General features: G+C 40.3%; 1 protein-coding gene across 26 annotated transcripts in view; it reads left to right on the top strand.

Moving 5' to 3' along the window:
* The window catches only part of bt (projectin protein bent), a 520,921-nt gene that overhangs the window by 309,426 nt on the left and 188,995 nt on the right, over nucleotides 1-22,500 (top strand). For all 26 annotated transcript variants that reach the window (XM_067141199.2, XM_067141225.2, XM_067141218.2 and 23 more), the window contains 12 exons: nucleotides 1,580-1,879; nucleotides 2,012-2,186; nucleotides 2,330-2,457; nucleotides 5,129-5,273; nucleotides 7,523-7,659; nucleotides 7,749-7,933; nucleotides 11,428-11,542; nucleotides 12,134-12,269; nucleotides 13,780-13,946; nucleotides 15,673-15,954; nucleotides 20,977-21,117; nucleotides 21,653-21,811. In XM_067141199.2, coding sequence (XP_066997300.2) covers nucleotides 1,580-1,879; nucleotides 2,012-2,186; nucleotides 2,330-2,457; nucleotides 5,129-5,273; nucleotides 7,523-7,659; nucleotides 7,749-7,933; nucleotides 11,428-11,542; nucleotides 12,134-12,269; nucleotides 13,780-13,946; nucleotides 15,673-15,954; nucleotides 20,977-21,117; nucleotides 21,653-21,811 — 2,070 coding nt within the window. The remainder of the gene's footprint in view (nucleotides 1-1,579; nucleotides 1,880-2,011; nucleotides 2,187-2,329; nucleotides 2,458-5,128; nucleotides 5,274-7,522; nucleotides 7,660-7,748; nucleotides 7,934-11,427; nucleotides 11,543-12,133; nucleotides 12,270-13,779; nucleotides 13,947-15,672; nucleotides 15,955-20,976; nucleotides 21,118-21,652; nucleotides 21,812-22,500) is intronic.

The following is a 22,500-nucleotide window of genomic DNA, read 5'->3' as shown; positions in this document are numbered from 1 at the left end:
TCATGAGTCCCTCGCTTGTCCTATTCTTCAAGCCATCGTTCCTTTACGAGTTCTAATAATCTTCATAATCTTCTTTGTCAATATGGACCGATAACCACGATGTATTACACCTTATGTCAATAATGACAAAAACTATCGCCAGTTAGTTTGATTGTACAATATTTCCACGTTATCAATGCTCGGCGTTGATATGCACTAATCAACAAACGTTTAAATTCATCAATTATATTTTCATAGTTGGTACGGTAAAACTGTATACAGCTGCCATCCCCGGAGACCCAGGTTCGATTCCCGGCTCTGCCATGAAATTTGAAACGTGGTACGAGGACTGGAACGGGGTCCACTCAGTTGCGGGAGATCAACTGAGTGGAGGGGTTTCGATTCCCACTTCAGCCATCCACGAAGTGGTTTTCCGTAGTTTCCCGCTTCTTCTCCGGGTAAATGCCGGGATGGTACAAGGTCGCGGTCGCTCTCTTCCCGCTTCTAGCCCTTTTCTATCCCATCGTCGACGTAAAACCTACCATTTCATCCAGCACTTTACTGCCTTATTCCCGGACTTTACACATCGATTTTCATTAAATTCTGTTTATCTACTTTCTCGCGGTTTGGCGTTGATAAGAACTTAGCAACAAAAATCGAAATTCATGAATATCTCTGCTAGCATAGCCGGTACAGTAAAAAGTATATAATACATAAAGGATCGGAAATGCAATTCTACATAATTTCGGTTACGAAGCATTTATAGATAGCAGCACTAATAACATAAATATTTGAGAACTAAATTTTACGCCTACCCTTAAACTACCATTTTACTCAGCGTCAATAGAATTACTGTATGTATAGCCTAGATCGTAGTGCATTATTCCCAAGCTCTAGATACCGATTTTCATTAAATTCCCTTCAGCCATTTTCTCGTGATTGGCATGCATACTACTGGCAGACAGACAGACATACAGACAGACAGGGATGACGAAAATTTAAGAAGTGCATTTCCTTCTTACTGTAGACACGACCGATACAGAAATACTATTCTTTTTAAATTCTGAGCAACGTACAGGCAAAACTCTTATTTTTAATATATTTTATTATATGTCCGACTCGTTGGCTGAATGGTCAGAGTACTGACCTTCGGTTCAGAGGGTCCCGGGTTCGATTCCCGGCCGGGTCGGGGATTTAACCTTCATTGGTTAATTCCAGTGGCCCGGGGGCTGGGTGTTTGTGCTGTCCCCAACATCCCTGCAACTCACACACCACATATAACACTATCGCCCACCACAATAACACGCAGTTACCTACAAATGGCAGATGCCGCCCAACCTCACTGGAGGGTCTGCCTTACAAGGGCTGCACTCGGCTAGAAATAGCCACACGAAATTATTATTATTATATTATATTATATTATATTATATTATATTATATTATATTATATTATATTATATTATATTATATTATATTATATTATATTATATTATATTATATTATAGACTGAACTTGTCACTGCACTGCGAAATTAGGGAGACATGTTCACTGTACAAAGCTGGGTGGTCATTTTAATGAATATTTTCTTTGACCATTTCAGGCAGGCCTTCTAAACCGAAAGGTCCCTTGGACGTTTCTGACGTTACGAAGAATGGCTGCAAGCTCAAATGGAAGAAGCCTGAAGATGATGGAGGCTCACCGATAGAGTATTACGAGATTGAGAAACTGGACCCTCTCACTGGACAATGGATACCTTGTGCTAAGTCCACGGAGCCTGAGGCCAATGTTACCGGACTTCAGGAAGGCAAACCATACAAGTTCCGTGTCAAAGCAGTGAACAAGGAAGGTGAATCAGAAGAGCTTGAAACCGACAAACCTATAATTGCTAAGAATCCATTCGGTGAGTATTTTGTTAGTAAGGTAATTTTAGAGAGCCGTCATTATCCCAACTAATACATATTGAATGTATGCCAGACTTTTATAAAGCATGTATTCCTGGTTAAATATGATTTTCAACCTCTTTTCTCAACAGACGAACCAGGAAAACCAGGACGTCCAGAACCCACAAACTGGGACAAAGACTTCGTCGATTTGCAATGGTCTGCTCCAAGAAACGACGGTGGTGCTCCAATCGAAAAATACATTGTTCAAAAGAGAGATAAGGAAACTCGTAACTGGGTAGATGCTCTCACAGTTCCAGGAGATAGGTTGGTAAATTAGACTTATAAAAATTACCCTTGAGCTTAAAATCTCTGCACAAAATTTTAAATTGTATCCTAAGTGTCCAAAAATACATTCTATTTCATTTACATGTTTTGGTATTCTTAAAATAACGTTATTGTCCTTTCAGAACTTCTGGGAAGGTTACAAACGTAGACGAAGGTCACGAGTACGAGTTTCGGGTAATAGCAGTCAACAAGGCTGGACCTAGCGAGCCCAGTGATCCTTCCAGATCAGTGATCGCTAAACCACGATTCCGTAAGTGCAATGTAATGCTAATATCTACTTGATATACACTGGCGGAAAATGAAATCCCAACACCAAGAAGAAACTGGTTCAGAGGAATGCATTTTAGGCTAAGCAATTATCTAAGTAACATATTTATTTGATTAAAGTTTCCACGTCACAAGTTCAAGTATGCGCGAGAAGTCCATGTGACATAATGTACGTTAATAACCACTGCAGTCACTACGATATTGAGTGTAAGCTTACAAATGTGCATGCACTGTGTCGTGCAAGTGCCATATGTCATTTTGTGGGATGCAGTTCCACTTGGTCAGTCAAATCAGCAACGGTTAACGCTGGTATTTGATGACGCTGGATTTGTCATCCCATAATGTCCCATACGTGCTAAACGAGACGAAAATTCTTGTGATCTAGCAGGCCAAGGCAACTGGTCAATACTCTGTAGAGTACGTTAGGAGATAGACAGCAGTGGTATGAGGAGGAGATGGAAAACACCCCTTTGAATACTGCGAATGAATGGCAGCACAACCGGTTCAATCACCAGTCTGACGTACACATCCTTGGCATAACGTCGAGGGTGCTCCTGCTGTCAAAGTAAATCACTCCCCGGACTCCCACTACTGGTGTAGGTCCAGTGTGTCGACATCGCAGACAGCTTGGTTCTAAGCGCTTACCTGACCTGCTTCTTACCAACTTACCAACCGCTGGCACCAAGACAGAAACGCCTCTCATCTGAGAACACAACATATCTCCACTCCGCTCTCCGATGAGTTCTAGCTTGACTCCACTGAAGTAGCAGATGGCATTGATTCGGAGTTAGTGGCATCAATACTAGAGGACGTCTGGCTCGGAGCTGTCCCTCAAGTAATCGATTTGTGAGAGTTCGTTGTGTCACTTGTTGCGAACTGAAGCTCTGTTGGCTGCTGCAGATGCAGTACGATCCTCCACATCCATGCAATAATACGGCGGTTTTCCCTCTGCCTAGTGGCCCGTGTGAGACCGGACCCTGTTCTTCTTGAGACAGTGCTTTCCCATGACTGTTGCGGCCAACACCGATGCACTGTGGGTACAGCCCTACCAAGTCTTTCTGCAATATCGCAGAAAGAGCATTCACCTACTCGTAGCCATATTACATGGCCTCGTTCAAACTCAGTAAGCTGCTGATACTCCATTTTTCGTCCTCTTAAAGGAATGTCTGACTCACACGTACCTCGCAATGTCAACACCAGACGATGACTAAAGCGCACGAAGTGTACAACGCGTATTTAAAGCAAACTTGCTTTGCAAGGTCATTAGCACAACTATTCGTCAACTAGCGCGCAAATTTGAATGGGCGTCATCTTTCAGATGTGCATACACGCCTCCCGAATTTCGTTTACCTACCACAGCTCCTTCTTGAAGTTGGGATTTCATTTTCCACTAGTGTAATAACATGATTAGTCTTCTACAAAAATATAAATACTAGAAGCTAATTTGGTTAAATAACGGCTCCTTAGTTCTAAAAATTAGTACACTAATAATCAACCAAATCTCTATAATGATGAGTATAACCATTATTGTGCATTTAAGACGAGAATGCTTTACTATGACTATTGACTTATTTCATTTGAGGGACCGCTGAAGCGAGTACTGTTTTTCTAGATTAATGTCAGGTTCACAAATATCACTAAGCTTTTCACAGAAATTATCATTACTATTATTATTATTATTAGGTACTATAATTATAAGGTCATTTCTCCAAAGTATACGTTGTTTAATTCGAACTGTGCATCTTGTTCGTAGAATATCCTTTTCATTTTCGATCCTTAAAATATATTAAGATTTTGGAATAATAATAATAATAATAATAATAATAATAATAATAATAATAATAATAATAATAATAATAATAATAATAATAATAATAATAATAATAATAAAACGTAAGACAGATGTCGCATAACTGCTACAAAGGGGAAATAATTTTCCAGTTCCTTCTTAAACGTGATGAGTAGTCGTCGCAGTTCGGTTTATAAGGCAAAGGTGGGTAAAGATATAATTTATCTCGAAATTCGAATACGAATTCTCCTCACCTAAGATCACTAACGGACGTAAATATATAATATAACGCAAGGATGTCAGTTAAGGGTATGAATCTAAACTGTAGGTCTGACTTCAGTGTGCTGTCTGTAACATTCATAATTGAAAATGCAAACAAAAATTAGCATTATGCGGCACTTTTTCAAATGAAATAATTGCGTCAGAGGGTTAATTCATTCCAGCAAACAACGTATTGTGATGCGATAACATATATATTGATTCCCTATACAAAATTATTCGCGTGAGATTATATTTTTTTATACCAGACTGCCGTATTATGATTGGTAGACCTAAGTGAAGGCTGCAGAACAATAGTCAAGCAATAGCACGTATATTCAGGTTTCTTAACGCGATCTTAACTAAATTATATAGATAAATGACCCTTTTTTATTCATGATCTTTCAGTTATTATCTAAAATATATTTCAGAGGTTTTAATTCAATTTCTAAATTTTCAACGCCCTTGGAACATTTCCAAATATATTCAAGGAATTGCAAATTTAAATAGCAAAACTCTTCAATCTTCTCTGTTCCTCTGGAAGTTCGAGAATGAATGTGTTTTTGAACTTTCTTTGTGCTTATACGTTTTTAATCTTGCATTCTAGTGGCTCCACATATTGACCGCAAGAACCTACAGAAGAAGATTCTGCACACGGGTCAAATGTTACGTATTGAGGCTGACGTGAAGGGAGAACCAGCTCCCAAAGTGACCTGGACATATAAAGAGCAGATTATCAAAGTTCATGAGAGGTAAGTGAGTGTCAGCTTAGAAACTATGGCCGGTGACGGTCTCAACAGTACAGAACCGTTCAAAGTATGATATCAATGGCAACATTCCAATTCTCATTTTGCCATGAAATTGGTAAATTCTTCATTGTAAGGGCTGAGGATATATTTGTTACCAGCCACTGCATTCAGTTTGTTGAACGCTGTCTAATAATAGGCGCCATCGTAGTGTTTTTAATATCGTAACCGAATTCCATTCGCGTTCAGAAATTTAAAAAAAAAGGTAACACTAGACTATTGCCCCAGAATGATTGCAGTGGCTTTAGTGCAAGAGTATCCTATGCCCACTGTAAACAACTATCCAAGCCTCGAATCCACCAATAGTACAAATCTCAGGTAGATTATTCCATCATGTCAATTTCTGCAGTGGTTTAAAAGATATACATTATGTGTGTGCCTTGGCCACCTTGTTAGAAATTCCTACGAATAGGACGACCCATGGATCGTGAATTAAACATGTTTGAAGGCTATTTATTTTCTCCAGAGCTTCTTGTAGGAAATACAAAATAATCACACCTAGAGTTTAAAATATCCAAGAGTCTTAACACTAAGTGTGGAAAACATTACAGTTCCACTTTAATAAACAAATTGGAACCCTGACATTGACACTGCGGCAAATCACAAGTTAGATTATGAGGCCGTTGGTAATATTACTAAAATGAATACAATTTTTTCGATATCTTTAACAGTTTATGAGTTACTTGCGGTTAAAATCTCACTGTCTCATCCTGTATATATTTTAAGCTATTTTATTAGCAATATGGGCTACATTCATTTTTAAGAATATTTATTCCTATGACTTTTAATTCACTTTTCAAGTAAAATGGGTTTGAAATAATTGTTCACTACACCAAGTACGACACAAGGTGCAAATTATGTATAGTATTGACCTACTTCATTAGAAATGGTCACTGCACTCATTCGTATAAATATTGATTTAACCATATACGAGAGTTGGGAACTAGTTTTTTCTCACATTGGTACGGTGCTGCCATACAGTGGTGATATTTGGCTTAACGTCGCACCGACACAGATATGTCTTATGGCGACGATGGGATCGGAAACGTCTAGAAAGTGGAATGAAACGGCGGTGGCCTTAATTAAGGTACAGCCCCGGCATTTGCCTGGTGTGAAAATGGAAAACCACGGAAAACCATCTTCAGGGCTGCCGACAGTGGGGCTCGAACCCACTATCTCCCGATTACTGTATACTGGCCGCACTTAAGAGACTGCAGCTATCGAGCTCGGTCAATGGTGATATGTCCTCATGATACTCATAGTACGTGGACATAGCACGAGATTGTGGAGCGCTGGACAGGTACCACGTACAGGGCGATAGGACAGCAGGCTCCATGCAAAATGGATGTGACGAAGCAAGAAAAGCGTGGGAAGTACTGGAACACCCGCCAGTGCGATTTTGATCCCATCCCCAAAGTGAAAGAACCATTGCATGGGAGACGATTAGGGACACTAGCAGTGCTGTGAAAGATGACACTGAAAAATTCACACAGGGTAAGGCGACTGGTATCCAACGTCTCCCGCATCATTGGCAACGTGTTGTGGACAATCTAGGAGACTGCTTTGAGAGTTTACCGTAAAGGTTATTGTACTCTCTGAGAATTAACATGGTGTAACACAAGGATTTTCTCGCTTTGTATCCTACAACTGATAAAACTACCCGGCATTTTTCATACGTTCCCCCGCACCTTACGCTCCCCACTCCCAACCGTCTATTTTCATTTGTCTGGCAGATCCCACATCCGTGCCAATAAATATAGTTGCGATGACTCATGTCCCAACCCTCGTATTAAAAAGACTTTTGATTCATTTGCCCAACGGCCGTAGCCGTGTTGAAACACGGGATCTCGTGAGATCTCCGAAGTTAAGCAACATTGGGCGTGGTCAAGATTTGGATGTGTTGCCACGCGCTGTTGGTGGGGGGTAAGGGAATGGAGGAGCGGAAAGGAACTGGCCACTCTACCATACGTAAACTCCGGCTCGGTCACACCTCTGCGGAGGTTCGGATCTGCCTTCGGGCAGAAAACGCCCTTACCTTATCTTACCTTGATTCATTTGTGAAGTAAAATAAGTTTGGAATAAATATTCAGTCGAACAAAGAGTGATCTCCTATGCATTTATGTACCGACATGAGATTAGATGATACCATAAATTTTCTCTCAACAATCCTTTTACATACTCTGTAATATTTTCAGGATAAAGATCGAGAATGAGGACTACAAGACCACATTTATACTTCAAAAGGCAAAGAGAAGTGATACAGGCACATACGTGGTGACTGCTAAGAACGACTCAGGAACTGATCAAGTTGACGTGGAAATAGTAGTCATAAGTAAGTTAAACTTTATAACATACTGCGTTCTCTGATATTTGCAATATGGTCTCTCATTAATAACGTCTGGTGGATCACTTTTCTTGCAGGTAAACCAAGTAAGCCGAAGGGTCCACTCAAGGTGTCCGACGTGACTGCAGAAGGATGCAAGTTGAAATGGGAGAAGCCTGAAGATGATGGTGGAGAACCAATTGATCATTATGTCATTGAGCGCATGGATACGGAGACTGGACGCTGGGTGCCAGCGGGAACCAGCAAGACTCCTGAAGCAGAGGTGAGTACAATTAATTTATATCTCTTTATTTCATTGTGATCAGCATCATTCTCTCATATCATGGCAAGCATCCTGTAAATAGCCTATTGACACTGTTCAAGACGACCACTGAAGTGAAGACTTTAGATATGACTTTATTAACTCTCTCTAATAATGAACATTGATTTTAAAGTGCTTCCCTTTACAACATGCATAGGCATTTACTGGTTCACGAACAATAACAGATTCTTAACCTTCGCGCACACTACGAGAGATGGCACTGCGAAAAGTCAGTGTTCATTCCTACCGCAAGCTTGTTTACATTGGGCTAGTATCTGGGGCAGACAGGATAGCGGATTTGAAGGTGGGCTACTCCCGCACCACTACATGTGCACTGTGCTGCCTACTTGCCCAGTGGAGAGCATTACGTCACCGAGTAGAGTAGGCTTTGGCTTAGCAGCGGCTGGTTTGGCCTTGCCTTACAGCTTTAGGGTACGTCCAAGATGCACGCTGGTTTTCTGAGTCAGACAGTCGGCGCCGAGTCGACATAAGTATATCCTTTGTTGCTAAGCGGGACTGACCATAATGCACCTGCGCGCAGGAAGCCTGCGCACTGGTAGTCTGACTCAGATATTTACCGGAATGATTCGTCCATTCTGGTTTCAGACAACCTGCCGCGCAGGCTGTTGATTTTCGTGTTGAGTGTGGTAATTCGCCCAGTTCTTCGTAAGCCTGTGTTCAAATTTTAACAAAATAACACAAAACGTATCCGAACTCATTCTGAAATATTCAAAAATCTGTTTTCGTCGACAAGTAACTGTGGAAAAAGGTGTTTGTACTCCCCGTAAATATATCTTAATTCATTTATTGGATGTATATCACTTCTCATTCGTTTTAACTTTGTTATAACACTGTCACTTAGCAGCAATAGAGCTGCAGCCTGTTCTCTTGTTAGTTCCATGCTACACTGATCAGTTGTATTTCATATCTTTTCTTTTGTGGCAGCTCTGTCTGCGCTGACAACCAGCTTTCATAATGGCCACATCCCACCTGCCACTCGGAGTCGGACATTCAGCGCCGACTGTCTGACTCAGAAAACCAGCGTGCATCTTGGACGTACCCTTACACTCCGGAGGCGGAGGGATTGTCATGGTTTCCATTCTCTCCTGCACTAAGGGGAAAGCCAGGACAGCTCCTATCATGGCCAACAGCTGCACCAAACTCACCTTCTACGCAATCACATCACCGAATCAAATCTCGCTGGTTTGAGAGACAGTGTTACCGTCTAGGAGTCCGGCTCCATGGCTAAATGGTTAGCGTGCTGACCTTTGGTTACAGGGGTCCCGGGTTCGATTCCCGGCAGGGTCGGGAATGTTAACCATAATTGGTTAATTTCGCTGGCATGGGGGCTGGGTGTATATGACGTCTATATCAGCATTTCATCCTCATCACGACGCGCAGGTCGCCTACGGGTGTCAAATCAAAAGACCTCCACCTGGCTAGCCGAACTAGTCCTCAGACACTCCCAACACTAAAAGCCATACGACATTTCACCGTCTAGGAGGCCCACCGTCCCCATCTGGGACGGAAGGAAAACTTGTATAATAACAGTAGGCTGCGCCCTGATGCTGCATGGCAGGAGAAAATAGCTGGAACAAGTTTTCAAAATTCTCACCTTCAGTCTCGTAAAGTGTGTACATTGAGTCTTCTAATATGAAATCCTTAAACAGGCTAGCAGAAGCCCCTAGCTTTCCTCTCCTTCCAGCCCTGGCCTTTCTTTTGAAATATTACTAGCCTTGTAGTTCTACATTCGGGAGGGCTGATCGCCACCATCGGCTGTCCTGAGAATGGTTTTCCGTCCTTTTCCTGCGGTAAGGCAAATGCCGAGACAGTTGCTAATTTAGGCCGCAGCCGCACCTATCTTACCTTCTCCGCCAATCACATCACCGGTACAAATACCCTGGCGTGAGAGACCCGTCATTACCTGTCCGGTTATGGAGTGTAAACTTTCACTCTTCACGCCGCCTGGCTTTTACCCACTCCCTTTTCGGTAAGCGCATTTCGTCATCGTTTAGCGCGGATCGCAAAGCTCTGCACACACGAAAGGCACTTTTATTTTCAAAACGTTATGCTTTTTTCGTGGAGATTCCGACTGCGACATACAAATGGCCCCATATTCGTCGCTGGACTAACCGCTTCACTTGATGCTATGCCCTTTGTGCGTAAACAGTTGCTATCCTTTTAGTAGGATAGCACACTGAACAGACTAGCTAGGCTTAGTGACTACCCCTCATGTTAACACTTAATGTAAACCAGCCTTAAGATTAGATTGAGTGGCAGGCAGAGGTACAGTTTCGGTTGGAAAGTCCTTGTTTGCAGTTCGTTAAGAGAATGATGAGTTTAATAACTATATTCCCTTATTTGAAAAATCTCAGGATAGAATTCCTAGTGAATGGATTTGCCGATTTTAAAATCTGGAGAACTGGTTTTGACCTTCTTCAAATCCTATGAGCGTGCAAACTGCAAAAATAAAACTGGATTTGCAGCTCGAGTTTATATCAGTGCAAACAGTTACCTATTTTTAAGCATCTGCGTCACAGTGAATTTGGTGTAGAAGTGTTCGCACATTCCTCATGAAATTAATATAATTTGAGGGTAAAATTTTGGCTATGTTTGCTGCTGCTAATTTATGTGAGCAACTGTTTTTATAAATGAACTATGCCAAGTCAAAATACAGAACGCATTTGACTGGCGGACAACTGCTGGTGCCGCTGAAAAAAGTTTTTACTGAGATAAATCCACATTTCTGTGAAATAACTTAAAATATAAAAGAAATATAATATAAATAAATCCTTATCATTTATTTTTTGTTTACGGCAACCTAAAGTACTTTTGAAATAAACATTGTTGATTTCATTCTGCGGCCCCTGTTCCATTTTCATGTGATCCTCCCTTTAATAAAAGGAGTCAAAGCCATTGATTAATTTTATAACCTCTGTTTAAACTATCAAAAACACGTTATCATTTTTATTTGACAATTAATAGAGGCTTTATGCTTATAAGCTATAATCTCTCCAAACAGACCTGTTCAAACTGCTAGCTTTGAAAGTGAGAGGCGTCTTTTATCATTCTACCTTGAATACTAAAGTTTCTTTCGTTGCATTTGTGTCTGTAGAATAACATTTTTGCGAATTCACAATCAACACAATATTAAGATTGTATGATACAGGTACTATAAGCCCAGTGTCTCTCCACTGTGCCCTGTCAATCGAACCGCTAGAAAACGCTACTGCTTATTATCACAGGCACAACATACTAACGACAGCAATATGAACATCGGTAGTAGATCTGACTAATCAAGGAAGGTATTATAAACGAGCAAACTGAGAGTGATAAGTAAAGAAAAGGACTAGTTTATTTATTGCCATGGTCACACAGACCGAACTACTGACCAAACCGCAGTGTTAGAACACGTTGCTGGTGTAACTCACGAAATACTAATATTACTATTTCAGGTGTCGGGACTAAATGAAGGCAAAGAGTACCAGTTCCGTGTTAAAGCTGTCAACGCAGAAGGAGAATCAGAGCCCCTGGAGACAGATGTTCCTACCCTGGCTAAGAACCCATACAGTAAGTAATTCTGAAGCTCTTCTGTTCTCAGATACAAGTTAGGAATCCACACACATTTACTAGAACTTTTCAGCGAAGGCACTTTCATTCCAAGTCAACTGGGTCAAGTTTAGGCAAACTAGGGAACATAACTCTATGGTGAAAATTTGACCTCTTACAGTTTTTCTATTCAGAAATCGATATTTGTGTCTTAAGGAGTTATTATGATTATTAAATTATTAGTTGTGATTATGATGCTTATAAACGAAATATTTTATGTATCATCCAAAGGACTTTTCCAAAATCTCCATAAGGGTGCTGCTAAAGATATAACCTATGAAATATTTATTGACTGCCGAGAAACTCACAAAAACTATAACGACTTGCGAAATAAAATGGAAGGATTAGTTTTAAAATCTCTGAGAATTGTTCGGAACTATTACAGTCATCAAAAATGAATTAAGTCTAAGGACTGCTATCATTTGTCATTCTGTCACGTACGTGAAGTAAAACTTTATTGGCCGTCAAAATTCGTTGTAAGTCACTTGAAAGCTATTCCGTGCCGGACTGATGCAGAATAAATACTACTACAAAATAATGTTTTGTGTTTAGGTGAACCTGACAGACCAGGAAAACCAGAGATTAAAGACTGGAACAAGCATCAAGCAGATCTTAAGTGGGCACCTCCGAAGTCTGATGGTGGCGCTCCTATCACATCCTACATCATTGAGAAGAAGGACCAATACAGGTATCATTACGGAACAATATTATTTATAGCCTGCAGAACTAAATTTATTATTATGATTTTCCTAATTTCAGTACTCATGCCACCAATTATTTATCTCAGAGGTTCTAACAATGTCTTTGGTTTTCGAGTTTAGTTGATTGTTTCACTGATTCCCCTTTCCTTACTTTCAAGACTCAAAGTGTCCCGTCTTCATAAGAACTCTGTCAAGGATTTTGATTTGCCCCCATACGTTTCTCCTATCAGTGGAACAACTGCTTCGACCTTTATGCAATTATTTCTTGCAGTGCACACATTACAAAATGGCCTTATGTGGAAAATTAGAATTATATTTCACTCTGTCAGAGAGCAATGTTAATGTATTTTGTTCTTCCTTGGGCGATGCTGCTATTCCCATCACGCCAAAAGCTCGTTTAAATATTAAATCTGACTAAACTTACGAAGTTTAAAGGGCTTTATATTCTGAGAAATCTTCACTTATTGCTTTCATTAAGGTTCATATAATAGCAAGAATCCCAGTGAGTTCGTATTAGATATTTATGACTCAGTGAAGAGTTGTAATCTCCAGTCATAATAGTGGGCGAGGCGTATGAATGTAATGGTTATTTGAATCACATTACTCTTTTGACCAATGAATACAGAGAGAAATTCTTGACCTTATATCACACGACTTAATTGGACGATTCACTTAAAACTTTGCATAATTATTCAAATGTTGCTGCTGTCAAGAGTGAACCAAAATGGTCACATTTAATTCAAAACAGAAGGGCTTACATGCAAAAATCCACAAAAATCTACACTTCTAGAAATTACGTATTGAATGTTTTAAAATCTATAAAAACGTACTTATTATTCTCGTGGTGGTTCATCCTCTAAAATGAAATATCTGCTTTCAAGAGGAGTGAAAGAAATTACTCGTATTTATTTACTTCTGGGAAGATTTATATTTTAAGAAACTACGGGGAAAATGTATTATAAAAGCGTTCATAACGAATTTCAACATAAAGCGTCGGTTTTCTAGTACCTGCAAAATACTCAATAATATTGTATATATGAGACAAATTTCAATAACATCCCTCAAATAGTTGCAAAAATATTGAATGTTTTCTGAAATGTGCGTTCGCTAGTGTATGGAAACCCTCACAGATCTCATCGGGGTATTTTCAGTAACGTGTTTCATGCAAATTTCTTCCACAATCGGCACTGCTTAAAACACCTCAATCACAAAGTGAAGTTTTAGGAACAACTCTCAAGATCCATGACAATCATCTCCTCATTTAAGTGCCCTGTTAAAAAATAGCTGTTTATTACTACTATTATTATTATTATTATTTCTCATTTCGTAAATTAAATTTGAGACTCTATGGAAGTATTAATTCGTACCTGGAAACCTGCAAATTCATACTTCACATGGATACATTTCAAATTATTATGATTATTATTATTATTATTATTATTATTATTATTATAAATATGACAATTCTGTATTAATACAACTCTTTATTGTTTTCAGCTCTAAATGGCAGAAGGCTGTAGAAATTATAGGAAACAAATGCGAAGCCAAAGTTCCTGACTTAGTGGAAGGCATGAAGTACCAATTCCGCGTTCGTGCCGTGAACAAAGGAGGCCAGAGCAAGCCTAGTGAGCCCAGCGACACCATGGTAGCCAAGGACAGATATGGTAAGACTTACAATTCTAGCATTGAACTATGCATGATAACGTGTATTCTGAAACTTTCCCAAACTCACATAAATTGAAGTTCAGTTATTTCACCATGAGTGCATTACAGGTAGTTAATGTATAACCCGTGGTATTGGAATGTTCGAATACATACGTACATATATACATACATACTGCACCCTAAGATGCTGATCGTCAACCAATACCTCCGGCTCTCACAGCTGTAGATTCTTCTGGTCTCAGGGGTTACAGGTTCTTCTGTCACTTGTTGACACAGATCGCCGAGTGACACAAGGCTTTCAGGGCATGTAAAGTCCAAGGTGAATGCGTTCCCCATAAATGATGTGGATCCACTACAGGAACGTGTGTTCAATGAGTGTGGTGCAATCCAGCAACAGCCAGCGTATTCGCTACGCTAATCGCCGCCATTCAACCTTCGTAGTGCCTGTGTGAAGGAGGCCGGAAGAAAATACTCATGTGACAGTAGAGTGCACATTTCAGCATCGGTTTAAGGTCAATATTTGCTTCGGCCACATGTCCTTTCTCCTCGCCAGAATGTCGTTTACCTAAAATTACAGAGACATTTGCTGAGCCTCCGTAGCTCAGGCGGCAGCGCGCCAGCCTCTCACCACTGGGTTCCGTGGTTCAAATCCCGGTCAGTCCATGAGTATGCTCTCACAATAACGCTTGATAAACGATGCCACAAAAATCACCTAAAATTCGACGACCAAAACAAATAAATTACGACCCATAAAAATAAACTAATCAATACAATCTAATAATTTAACAGAAAACCCAAACAAACACCACTCATTAACTCCGATATCATTATATACTACCCTAATCTTATCACAATTCTCACTAAATATCAACCAGAAACTAAATCGCAAAAGAATCCCTTCCAGCTAAATAACACAAGACAACCCACAATTATTCATGGCGTACAAGCTACCGTCGAAGTCTTGTTGCGAGCCGTTTAAGATGAACAAACTACGTTCCAAAACGTCCATTCCCCAAATAAAAATGTTAACGATCCATAGTAACAAATCTTCTACATCTTAAAGACAGCTAAGTCCAGGGATACAAACGATTTTCATGCTCTTTTACCAACGAAATATAATAATTATTGCTATTAATAGCAGACTGTCAAGTGCTAACTTGCTTGGAGCTGTCTAAAATACATCACCCTCATAACGGGACGGCTGGTCCTCGGTTCACTCCTTGGAGACATTCCAGGGTGCCGAAGGGTGTTCGAAGCCACTATCTTCAGAATGCTACCTCACAACTGCGCGCCCCTAACCGCACGGTCAATCCACACAATTTTTTCATATTATTAAAGATTGAGTTGAACCATCATCGCCTTGCTCTCCTTCCACTTCCCTTACCCTCGATGGCCGAGACTATTATTCTTCTTGGTAATCTATTCTATTCCAGTCTCGTCACATGAACTCAACACTGAAGCCAGTTTTTACGTACATCTTCATCTATCGAGGTTATTCTTAGCTTAGCCTTCATCTCATCGAATAACCCACATCAATCATTCTAGCTGCTTTCATGTCTGTTACTTCTAACTTGCGAATAACATATCCTGAATTATTATTATTATTATTATTATTATTATTATTATTATTATTATTATTATTATTATTATTATTATTATTATTATTATTATTATTTCTGAATGTGCCTGAGTGAGTACGCTATAATATTCCTTCTCTTTTTCCAGCCGCTCCCAAGATTGACCGCAGCACAATAAAGGACCTGACAGTTAAAGGTGGTCAAATAATTCGGTTTGATGTCAAGATAAGTGGTGAACCACCTCCAAAGAAATCGTGGTTCCTGAACAAAGCTCCTCTCCAGTCGACGAATGATATGGTTGTAGAGGACGAGGATTACAAATCCAGACTGGTGATAGCAACTGCAACGAGAAAGCACGCTGGTGCTTACACTATCAAAGCAGAGAACAATTCCGGCAAGGACGAAGTTACTGTCCAAGTTACAGTACTTGGTAAGTATTATGTACCTCACTTTTGCTTTCTACAGGGTTTATTTTTAGCTGATGATTAAACTGTGAAGCTGGTACAGTGTGTTTGAGTTTCGAGCAAGCACTATCCTAGAACAGATCTTCTCAATTGGGCGCCATTTGAAGCTAGTCCCGTGCAGCCGGGATCGTTTGTCTGAAATGTGGGCAGCTTACGTAGCAAGCCTACGTCACAGTCAGGTGAGGGAGCGAACAAATTCGGTTAAGGCACAGGAGTGACGATCGATTGTGACTACGAAGCTCTCCTCGCTCCATGCAACAAAATGTTGATTGGAGTGCAGTAAAAGGACGCTATAATGGCAGGAAAAACCGACTTTTTAAAACATTCAGGTTTGATTTATACTGCACTCGATATTAATAGACATGGTTTTGTTTTAATGCTATTTGTTCGGGGCGTCGACCTAGAAAGATCTTTTGCCCCTAATTGCACCATATGTTCGGAACCTGCGTGTATTTGGAAATTGCGGAAGTGTAAAGCGTTGAATATGAGCAAAGGAACGTTAAGGACGACACAAACACCCAGTCCCCAGGCCAGGGATATTAATCATTTACGACCAAAAATCCCTGAGCCGGCCGGGAATCGAACCCGGGGCCGCCAAGTGACAGGCGGAGGCGTTGCCCCCTACACCGCGGGGCCGGACGTAGACATGGTTTAGTTTTCCTATATTTACGCACTCAAAGAAAACTGACACGTTACAAGTTCCGTGTTACAATGTATAAATATAGTGTTGAAGCGTGCAAGCTATGATTTACAATTTCTTGAATGGGAATGACACCCGTTACTCCTTATTATACATACCCATCCTAATATACGGTAGTGAAAATTGTAATTTATTGTGAAGAGTACGAAAAATGTTGATGTATCGGTAAATTCTTTATTGTATCCGGTCAATATACGTAAACAGAACAGACATAACTAATTTCTTACAACGTGAGTTATATTGAAAATTACGTGGATTTCTGTCCACTGGAAATATAATACCAATATTCCACTAACACTCAAATGAATTTTCACAGTTTATTGACCTTCACGGGCTGTGACATAACTACAATGATGCTAACGCTGAAGCGAACACACTGATCGCTCACCCGCTCGCCCGTCCAGTTATATGCCGTGTGCCCACGGGACGAAAAGCCCAGCGTGAGCACCTCTGCCCTAGAGAGTTCAGGAGGGAAAATCGCGCAAATATTGGCCACCTGAATCAAATCCCCTCAACCGCTTAAGGGTGCCTGGATATGAATAGTAATAAAAATGTCATATTTTTGTTTTTTCACTTCTTTTAATAGAGTATGCTTTCTTGAATCTAAAAGTATCCGTGAAAAAGGTCCCAGTATTTACAGAGGAGGCAGCAAGCAAAAAGAGAAAGAAAAACGGTCCTGTAGACATTGTTTTACAAACCCAATATTTTCGGAGTTATGTCCCGCTACCACTACTAGCAATGATCACGATGTTCCAATAATTTACGGAGGATCGTATGGAACGAAAGACGGAAATACGGTACTACCTAAACACTGGTCGTAAACCTACTAGCGTGTTGTGTTATGGTATTATTATGTAGGAGGGACATATCTTGCACTCCGAGCACTTTGTCACGAAACAAATGCGAAACCATTGTACGTAGACAATTGATGCAGTACATCGTGTGTGTGCATTTGTACTGCATCAAGCAAGAACGAGACACACTAGTCAACGTACAGTATTCATCTGTGTACTACAGACCGTATTGATTTCTCAGTCAGATAGGTTAGTTTCGTCAGGTGAATTGTAATGCTCAAACGGCGCATGATTTGTTGTGACACTGCAGTACTGCAATTTGTCTTATTATCTTTCTTCTCTGGCCGTACAGCACGTAACGCAAGCCTATTATTCAACAAGGGAAATGGCTGATATGATCTTCCGTTACGGGCAAGCAAATGGAGGAAACCTACGGGCACGTAATGTATATGTTGACAAATATCCAACACGCCGAACCCCATCTGTAAAGTTGTTTAGTACCCTGTTTCAGCGCCTTTGCACCATAAACAAGCCATAATGGCAAACCTCGAACAATTCGCTCACATGATATGGAGTAACGGGTATTAGAACATGTGGAGGACAACCCTGGAACGTGCGTCCGAAGAATAGCCGCAGATGAAGGCAATGCTAAAAGTGTTGTCTGGACAGTCCTCCACGAATACTTGCTCTATTCGAACCATGTGGCAGCGCGTCCAAGCTCTGTTGCCACACGATCGCTCCACCAGATTACACTTCTACCAGCGATTTCTCAAATATGTGCCCATGACCTGCATTTCACAGCGAAGGTTTTGTTTACAGACGAAGTGGGTTTCATGAGAGACGGTATCGTTAATGTTCATAATACCCGCGTGTGGACCGAGGCAAATCCACATGCAAAGGTAGAAGACAATACCAGCACAAATTTAGTACCAAGGTATGGGCAGGCATTCATTGGTTCCTCTGTTTTACACAACAGATTGAATGGTCGTACGGTACGTATCGTCCTTTCGGGACCAATTACCTGTGTTGCTGGAAAATGTGCCTTTACCGGAACGACTGCAAATGTGGTACATGCATGATAGGGCATCGTAGGGTTAGGCGGTACCTAACACACGTCTGCCATGAACGATGGATTAGTCGGGGAGAACCAATACCTTGACCTGCCCGTTCACCTGACCTTAACCTTTTAGAATTTTGGTTTTCAGGGCATACAATGACCATGATGTATACGTTCCCCATAAATGATGTGGATCCACTACAGGAACGTATGTTCAATGAGTGGGATGCAATCCGGCAACAGCCAGGGGTGTCCGGTACGCTAATCGCTGCCCTTCAACCTTCGTAGTGCCTGTGTGAAGGAGGCTGGAAGAAAATACTCATGTGAGAGTAGAGTGCACATTTCAGCATCGGTTTAATGTCAATATTTACTTCAGCCTCATGTCCTTCCTCCTCGCCAGAAAGTCGTTTACCTACGATTACAGAGACATTTGCTGAGCCTCCGTAGTTCAGGTGGCAGCCCGCCAGCCTCTCACCGCTGGATTCTGTGGTTCAAATCCCGGTCGGTCCATGCGAGATTTCTGCTGGACAAAGCGGAGGCGGGACAGGTTTTCCTCGGGGTACTCCGGTTTTCCCTCTCATCTTTCATTCCAGCAACACACTCCAATATCATTTCATTTCATCTGTCAGTCATTCGTTAAACATTTCCCCAGAGGAGTGCGACAAACTCCGGCAGCCGGCACTAATCCTATCCTCGCCGCTAGGTGTATTCTTCATTACATTGCTGACCCGGTTAAATGACTGGCAAAAGGCTGTGGATTTTCATTTAAAACAACGATATTTACAATAAGATACAAAAATTGAAAACTTGAAAAGCAGATGGAATTGACAAGATTTCTGGGTATGTACTAAATTATATACTGGGGATATAGTACAATATGTGAAGTACTTACTTGATTACTGTTTGCATGAAGGAGCTGTACCAAATGAATGGAGAACTGATATAGTAGCCCATGTGTATAAAGGTGATAAACATAAAGCCGAAAATTGGAGGCCAGTCAGTTTGACAGCTGTTGCATATAAGCTTTGGGAAAGCATTATTTCTAAATCTATTAGATATATTGCGAAATTAATAAACTGTTCGATACAAGGCAGTTCGAGTATAGGAAATTTTATTCCACTAAAGCTCAACTTGTAGGATTCCAGCAAGATATAACAGATATCTTAGATTCAGGAGGTCAAATGGACTGCATCACGATTGATCTATCTACGGCATTTGATAGGGTAGATCATGGGAGACTACTGGCAAAAATAAATGCAATTGGACTAGACGAAAGAGTGACCGACTGGGTGGCTATATTTCTAGAAAATAGAACTCAGAGAATTAGAGTAGGTGAAACATTAAATGATCATGTAATCATGAAGGGGGGAATTCCTCAAGGCAGTATTATTGACATTTATGTTTTCTTATACAGCCTATATAAATGACATGAGTGAAGAACTGGAATCGGAGATGAGGTTTTTGCGGATTATTTTATACTCTAGGGAGTAATAAATTAGTAACCATTTTTGTGAGCAACTGCACAAAAGGCAAAATTGTCGAAATGTTGTGAGATGGACAGCAGGCAATGGTATGATGATAAACGGGGTTAAAAGTCAGGTTGTGAGTTTCACTAATGGGAAGAGTCCTCTCAGTTTTAATTACTGTGTTCATGGGGTGAATGTTGCTTATGGGGATCATTGTAAGTACCTAGGTGTTAATATAAGGAACGATCTTCATTGGGGTTATCATATAAATGGGGTTGTAAATAAAGGGTACAGATCTCTGCACATGGTTATGAGGGTATTTAGGGGTTGTAGTAAGGATGTAAATGAAATGGCATATAAGTCACCAGTAACACCCCAACTAGAGTATGGTTCCAGTGTGTGGGACCCCTCACCAGGATTACTTGATTCAATAACTGGAAAAAATCCAAGGAAAAGGAGCTCGATTTGTTCTGGGTGATTTCCAACAAAAGAGTAGCGTTACGAAAATGTTGCAAAGTTTGGGCTGGGAAGACGAGCTGCTCGACTAAGTGGTATGTTCCGAGCTATCAGTGGAGAGATGCGTTGAATTACATTGTTAGACGAATAAGTTTGAATGGTGTTTCTAAATGAAGGAACAACCAAAATATGAAGATAAAGTTGGAATTTAAGATTGCAATTAGGGACAAATATTCCTTTGTTTTAAGAGTAGTTACGGATTGGAATCATTTACGAAGTGAGATGTTCAATAAATTTTCAAATTCTTTGCAATTATTTAAGAAACTAGGTAAACAACAGATAGAGAATCTGCCACCTGGGCGACTGCCCTAATTGCAGATCAGTGATGATTGAAAATATATAAGTTCCATGCCACGTGAGATTGCAACAATTTCGAAGAGACACAAACAGCCATATGTTGTGTTTCTTATGTTCATATGTCAGATTCGTATTTCATTACAGAATTTTTTTTTCAGACAAGCCTGGAAAACCAGAGGGACCACTTAAGATTTCAAATATTCACAAAGAGGGCTGTGATCTGAAATGGAGTCCTCCTTTAGATGACGGAGGTTCTCCGATTGAGCATTACGTGGTGGAAAAAATGGATACTGAAACAGGTAATATTCTGACTCTCTGCCATTTTCCATTTTGCCAATAAAATATAAGGCATGCACTTTTAATTGGTGTAGGTCAAAGGTGCACATTTGTAGTAATGTAAGCATGGCCCTACTTAACATGAAAACTTACGTACTTCCGGTTTCTCTTACCAAAATTTTAGGTTGAAATGCCCTGAACTAACATTATCTACTGCTAATGCTTTTAATATTCTTCTTACATGTTGTCTATACAGACATGTTATTTACAATCACAAAGTCATGGATTTTCCTTTTCTTCTTCTTTATTTATTTATTTATTTATTTATTTATTTATTTATTTATTTATTTATTTATTTATTTATTTATTTATCATTGATATGGGTATGTTAAAATGTAGGAAGTAATAAATCAGAAGTCTTGATCTACGACGAATCCTCCACTTACTAATTAAGATCTATACTGTATATATCAGTACACTCACACGCACTTTAAAACTACTAACATATTTCGTAGAATTTCCTTCGATAAGTTATGTAATGTTTCTAATATTTTACAGGCCGATGGGTTCCGGTTGGAAGAACGAAAGAACCCAAGATGGAGGTTGAGAATCTGACACCCGGACAAGAATACAAGTTCCGAGTAATGGCTGTAAATGCGGAGGGTGAATCAGAGCCTTTAGATGCTGATCAATCAATAATTGCGAAGAATCCATTCGGTAAGTTTCATTCTACCAAACATCAATAATATGTACTTTTTTGTGGTCATAAAATGTGAACTCAACCCTGGGAACTCATTATGCTACTGCCCAACTTCTGTATACAACAAAGTATAAATATCCATGAAATAGAACTAATTTATATTATTCAACGATATAGTGAATTTATAACATCATTGAAGAAATGTATGTACTGTATTTATGTGTTATGGACTCCTCCTTCGTGAAACTGACATTCGGTAGAGTTGGGTTTGTATTAACTTTTTTTTTACGTCGCACCGACACAGATAGGTCTTAGGCGACGATGGGGTAGGAAAGGGCTAGTAGCAGGAAGGAAGCGACCCTGGCCTTAATTAAGGTACAGCCCCGGCATTTGCCTGGTTTGAAACGGAAAACCACGGTAAACCATCTTCAGGGCTGCCGATAGTGGGGTTCGAACCCAGTATCTCCCGAATTCAAGCTGATAGCTATGTATTAACACAATAGATTCAATAATGTTTCGTTACGTGTAAATTGCTCGATATTTGTTAATGTTCCAAACACGTACAACTATCAAACGATAATATTATCACTGAGCGAGCTGGCCGTGAGGTCAGAGTCGCGTAGCTGTGAACTTGCAATCGGGAAATGGTGGGTTCGAATCCTACCGTCGCCAACCCTGAATGGTTTGTCCTAGCTTCCCATTTTCA

This window comes from Anabrus simplex, chromosome 2, assembly GCF_040414725.1.
Source record: "Anabrus simplex isolate iqAnaSimp1 chromosome 2, ASM4041472v1, whole genome shotgun sequence".
Taxonomy (NCBI): Eukaryota; Metazoa; Arthropoda; class Insecta; order Orthoptera; family Tettigoniidae; genus Anabrus; species Anabrus simplex.
The sequence above is the reverse complement of the archived record's forward strand: the minus strand, read 5'-3'. Positions and strand labels throughout refer to the sequence as shown.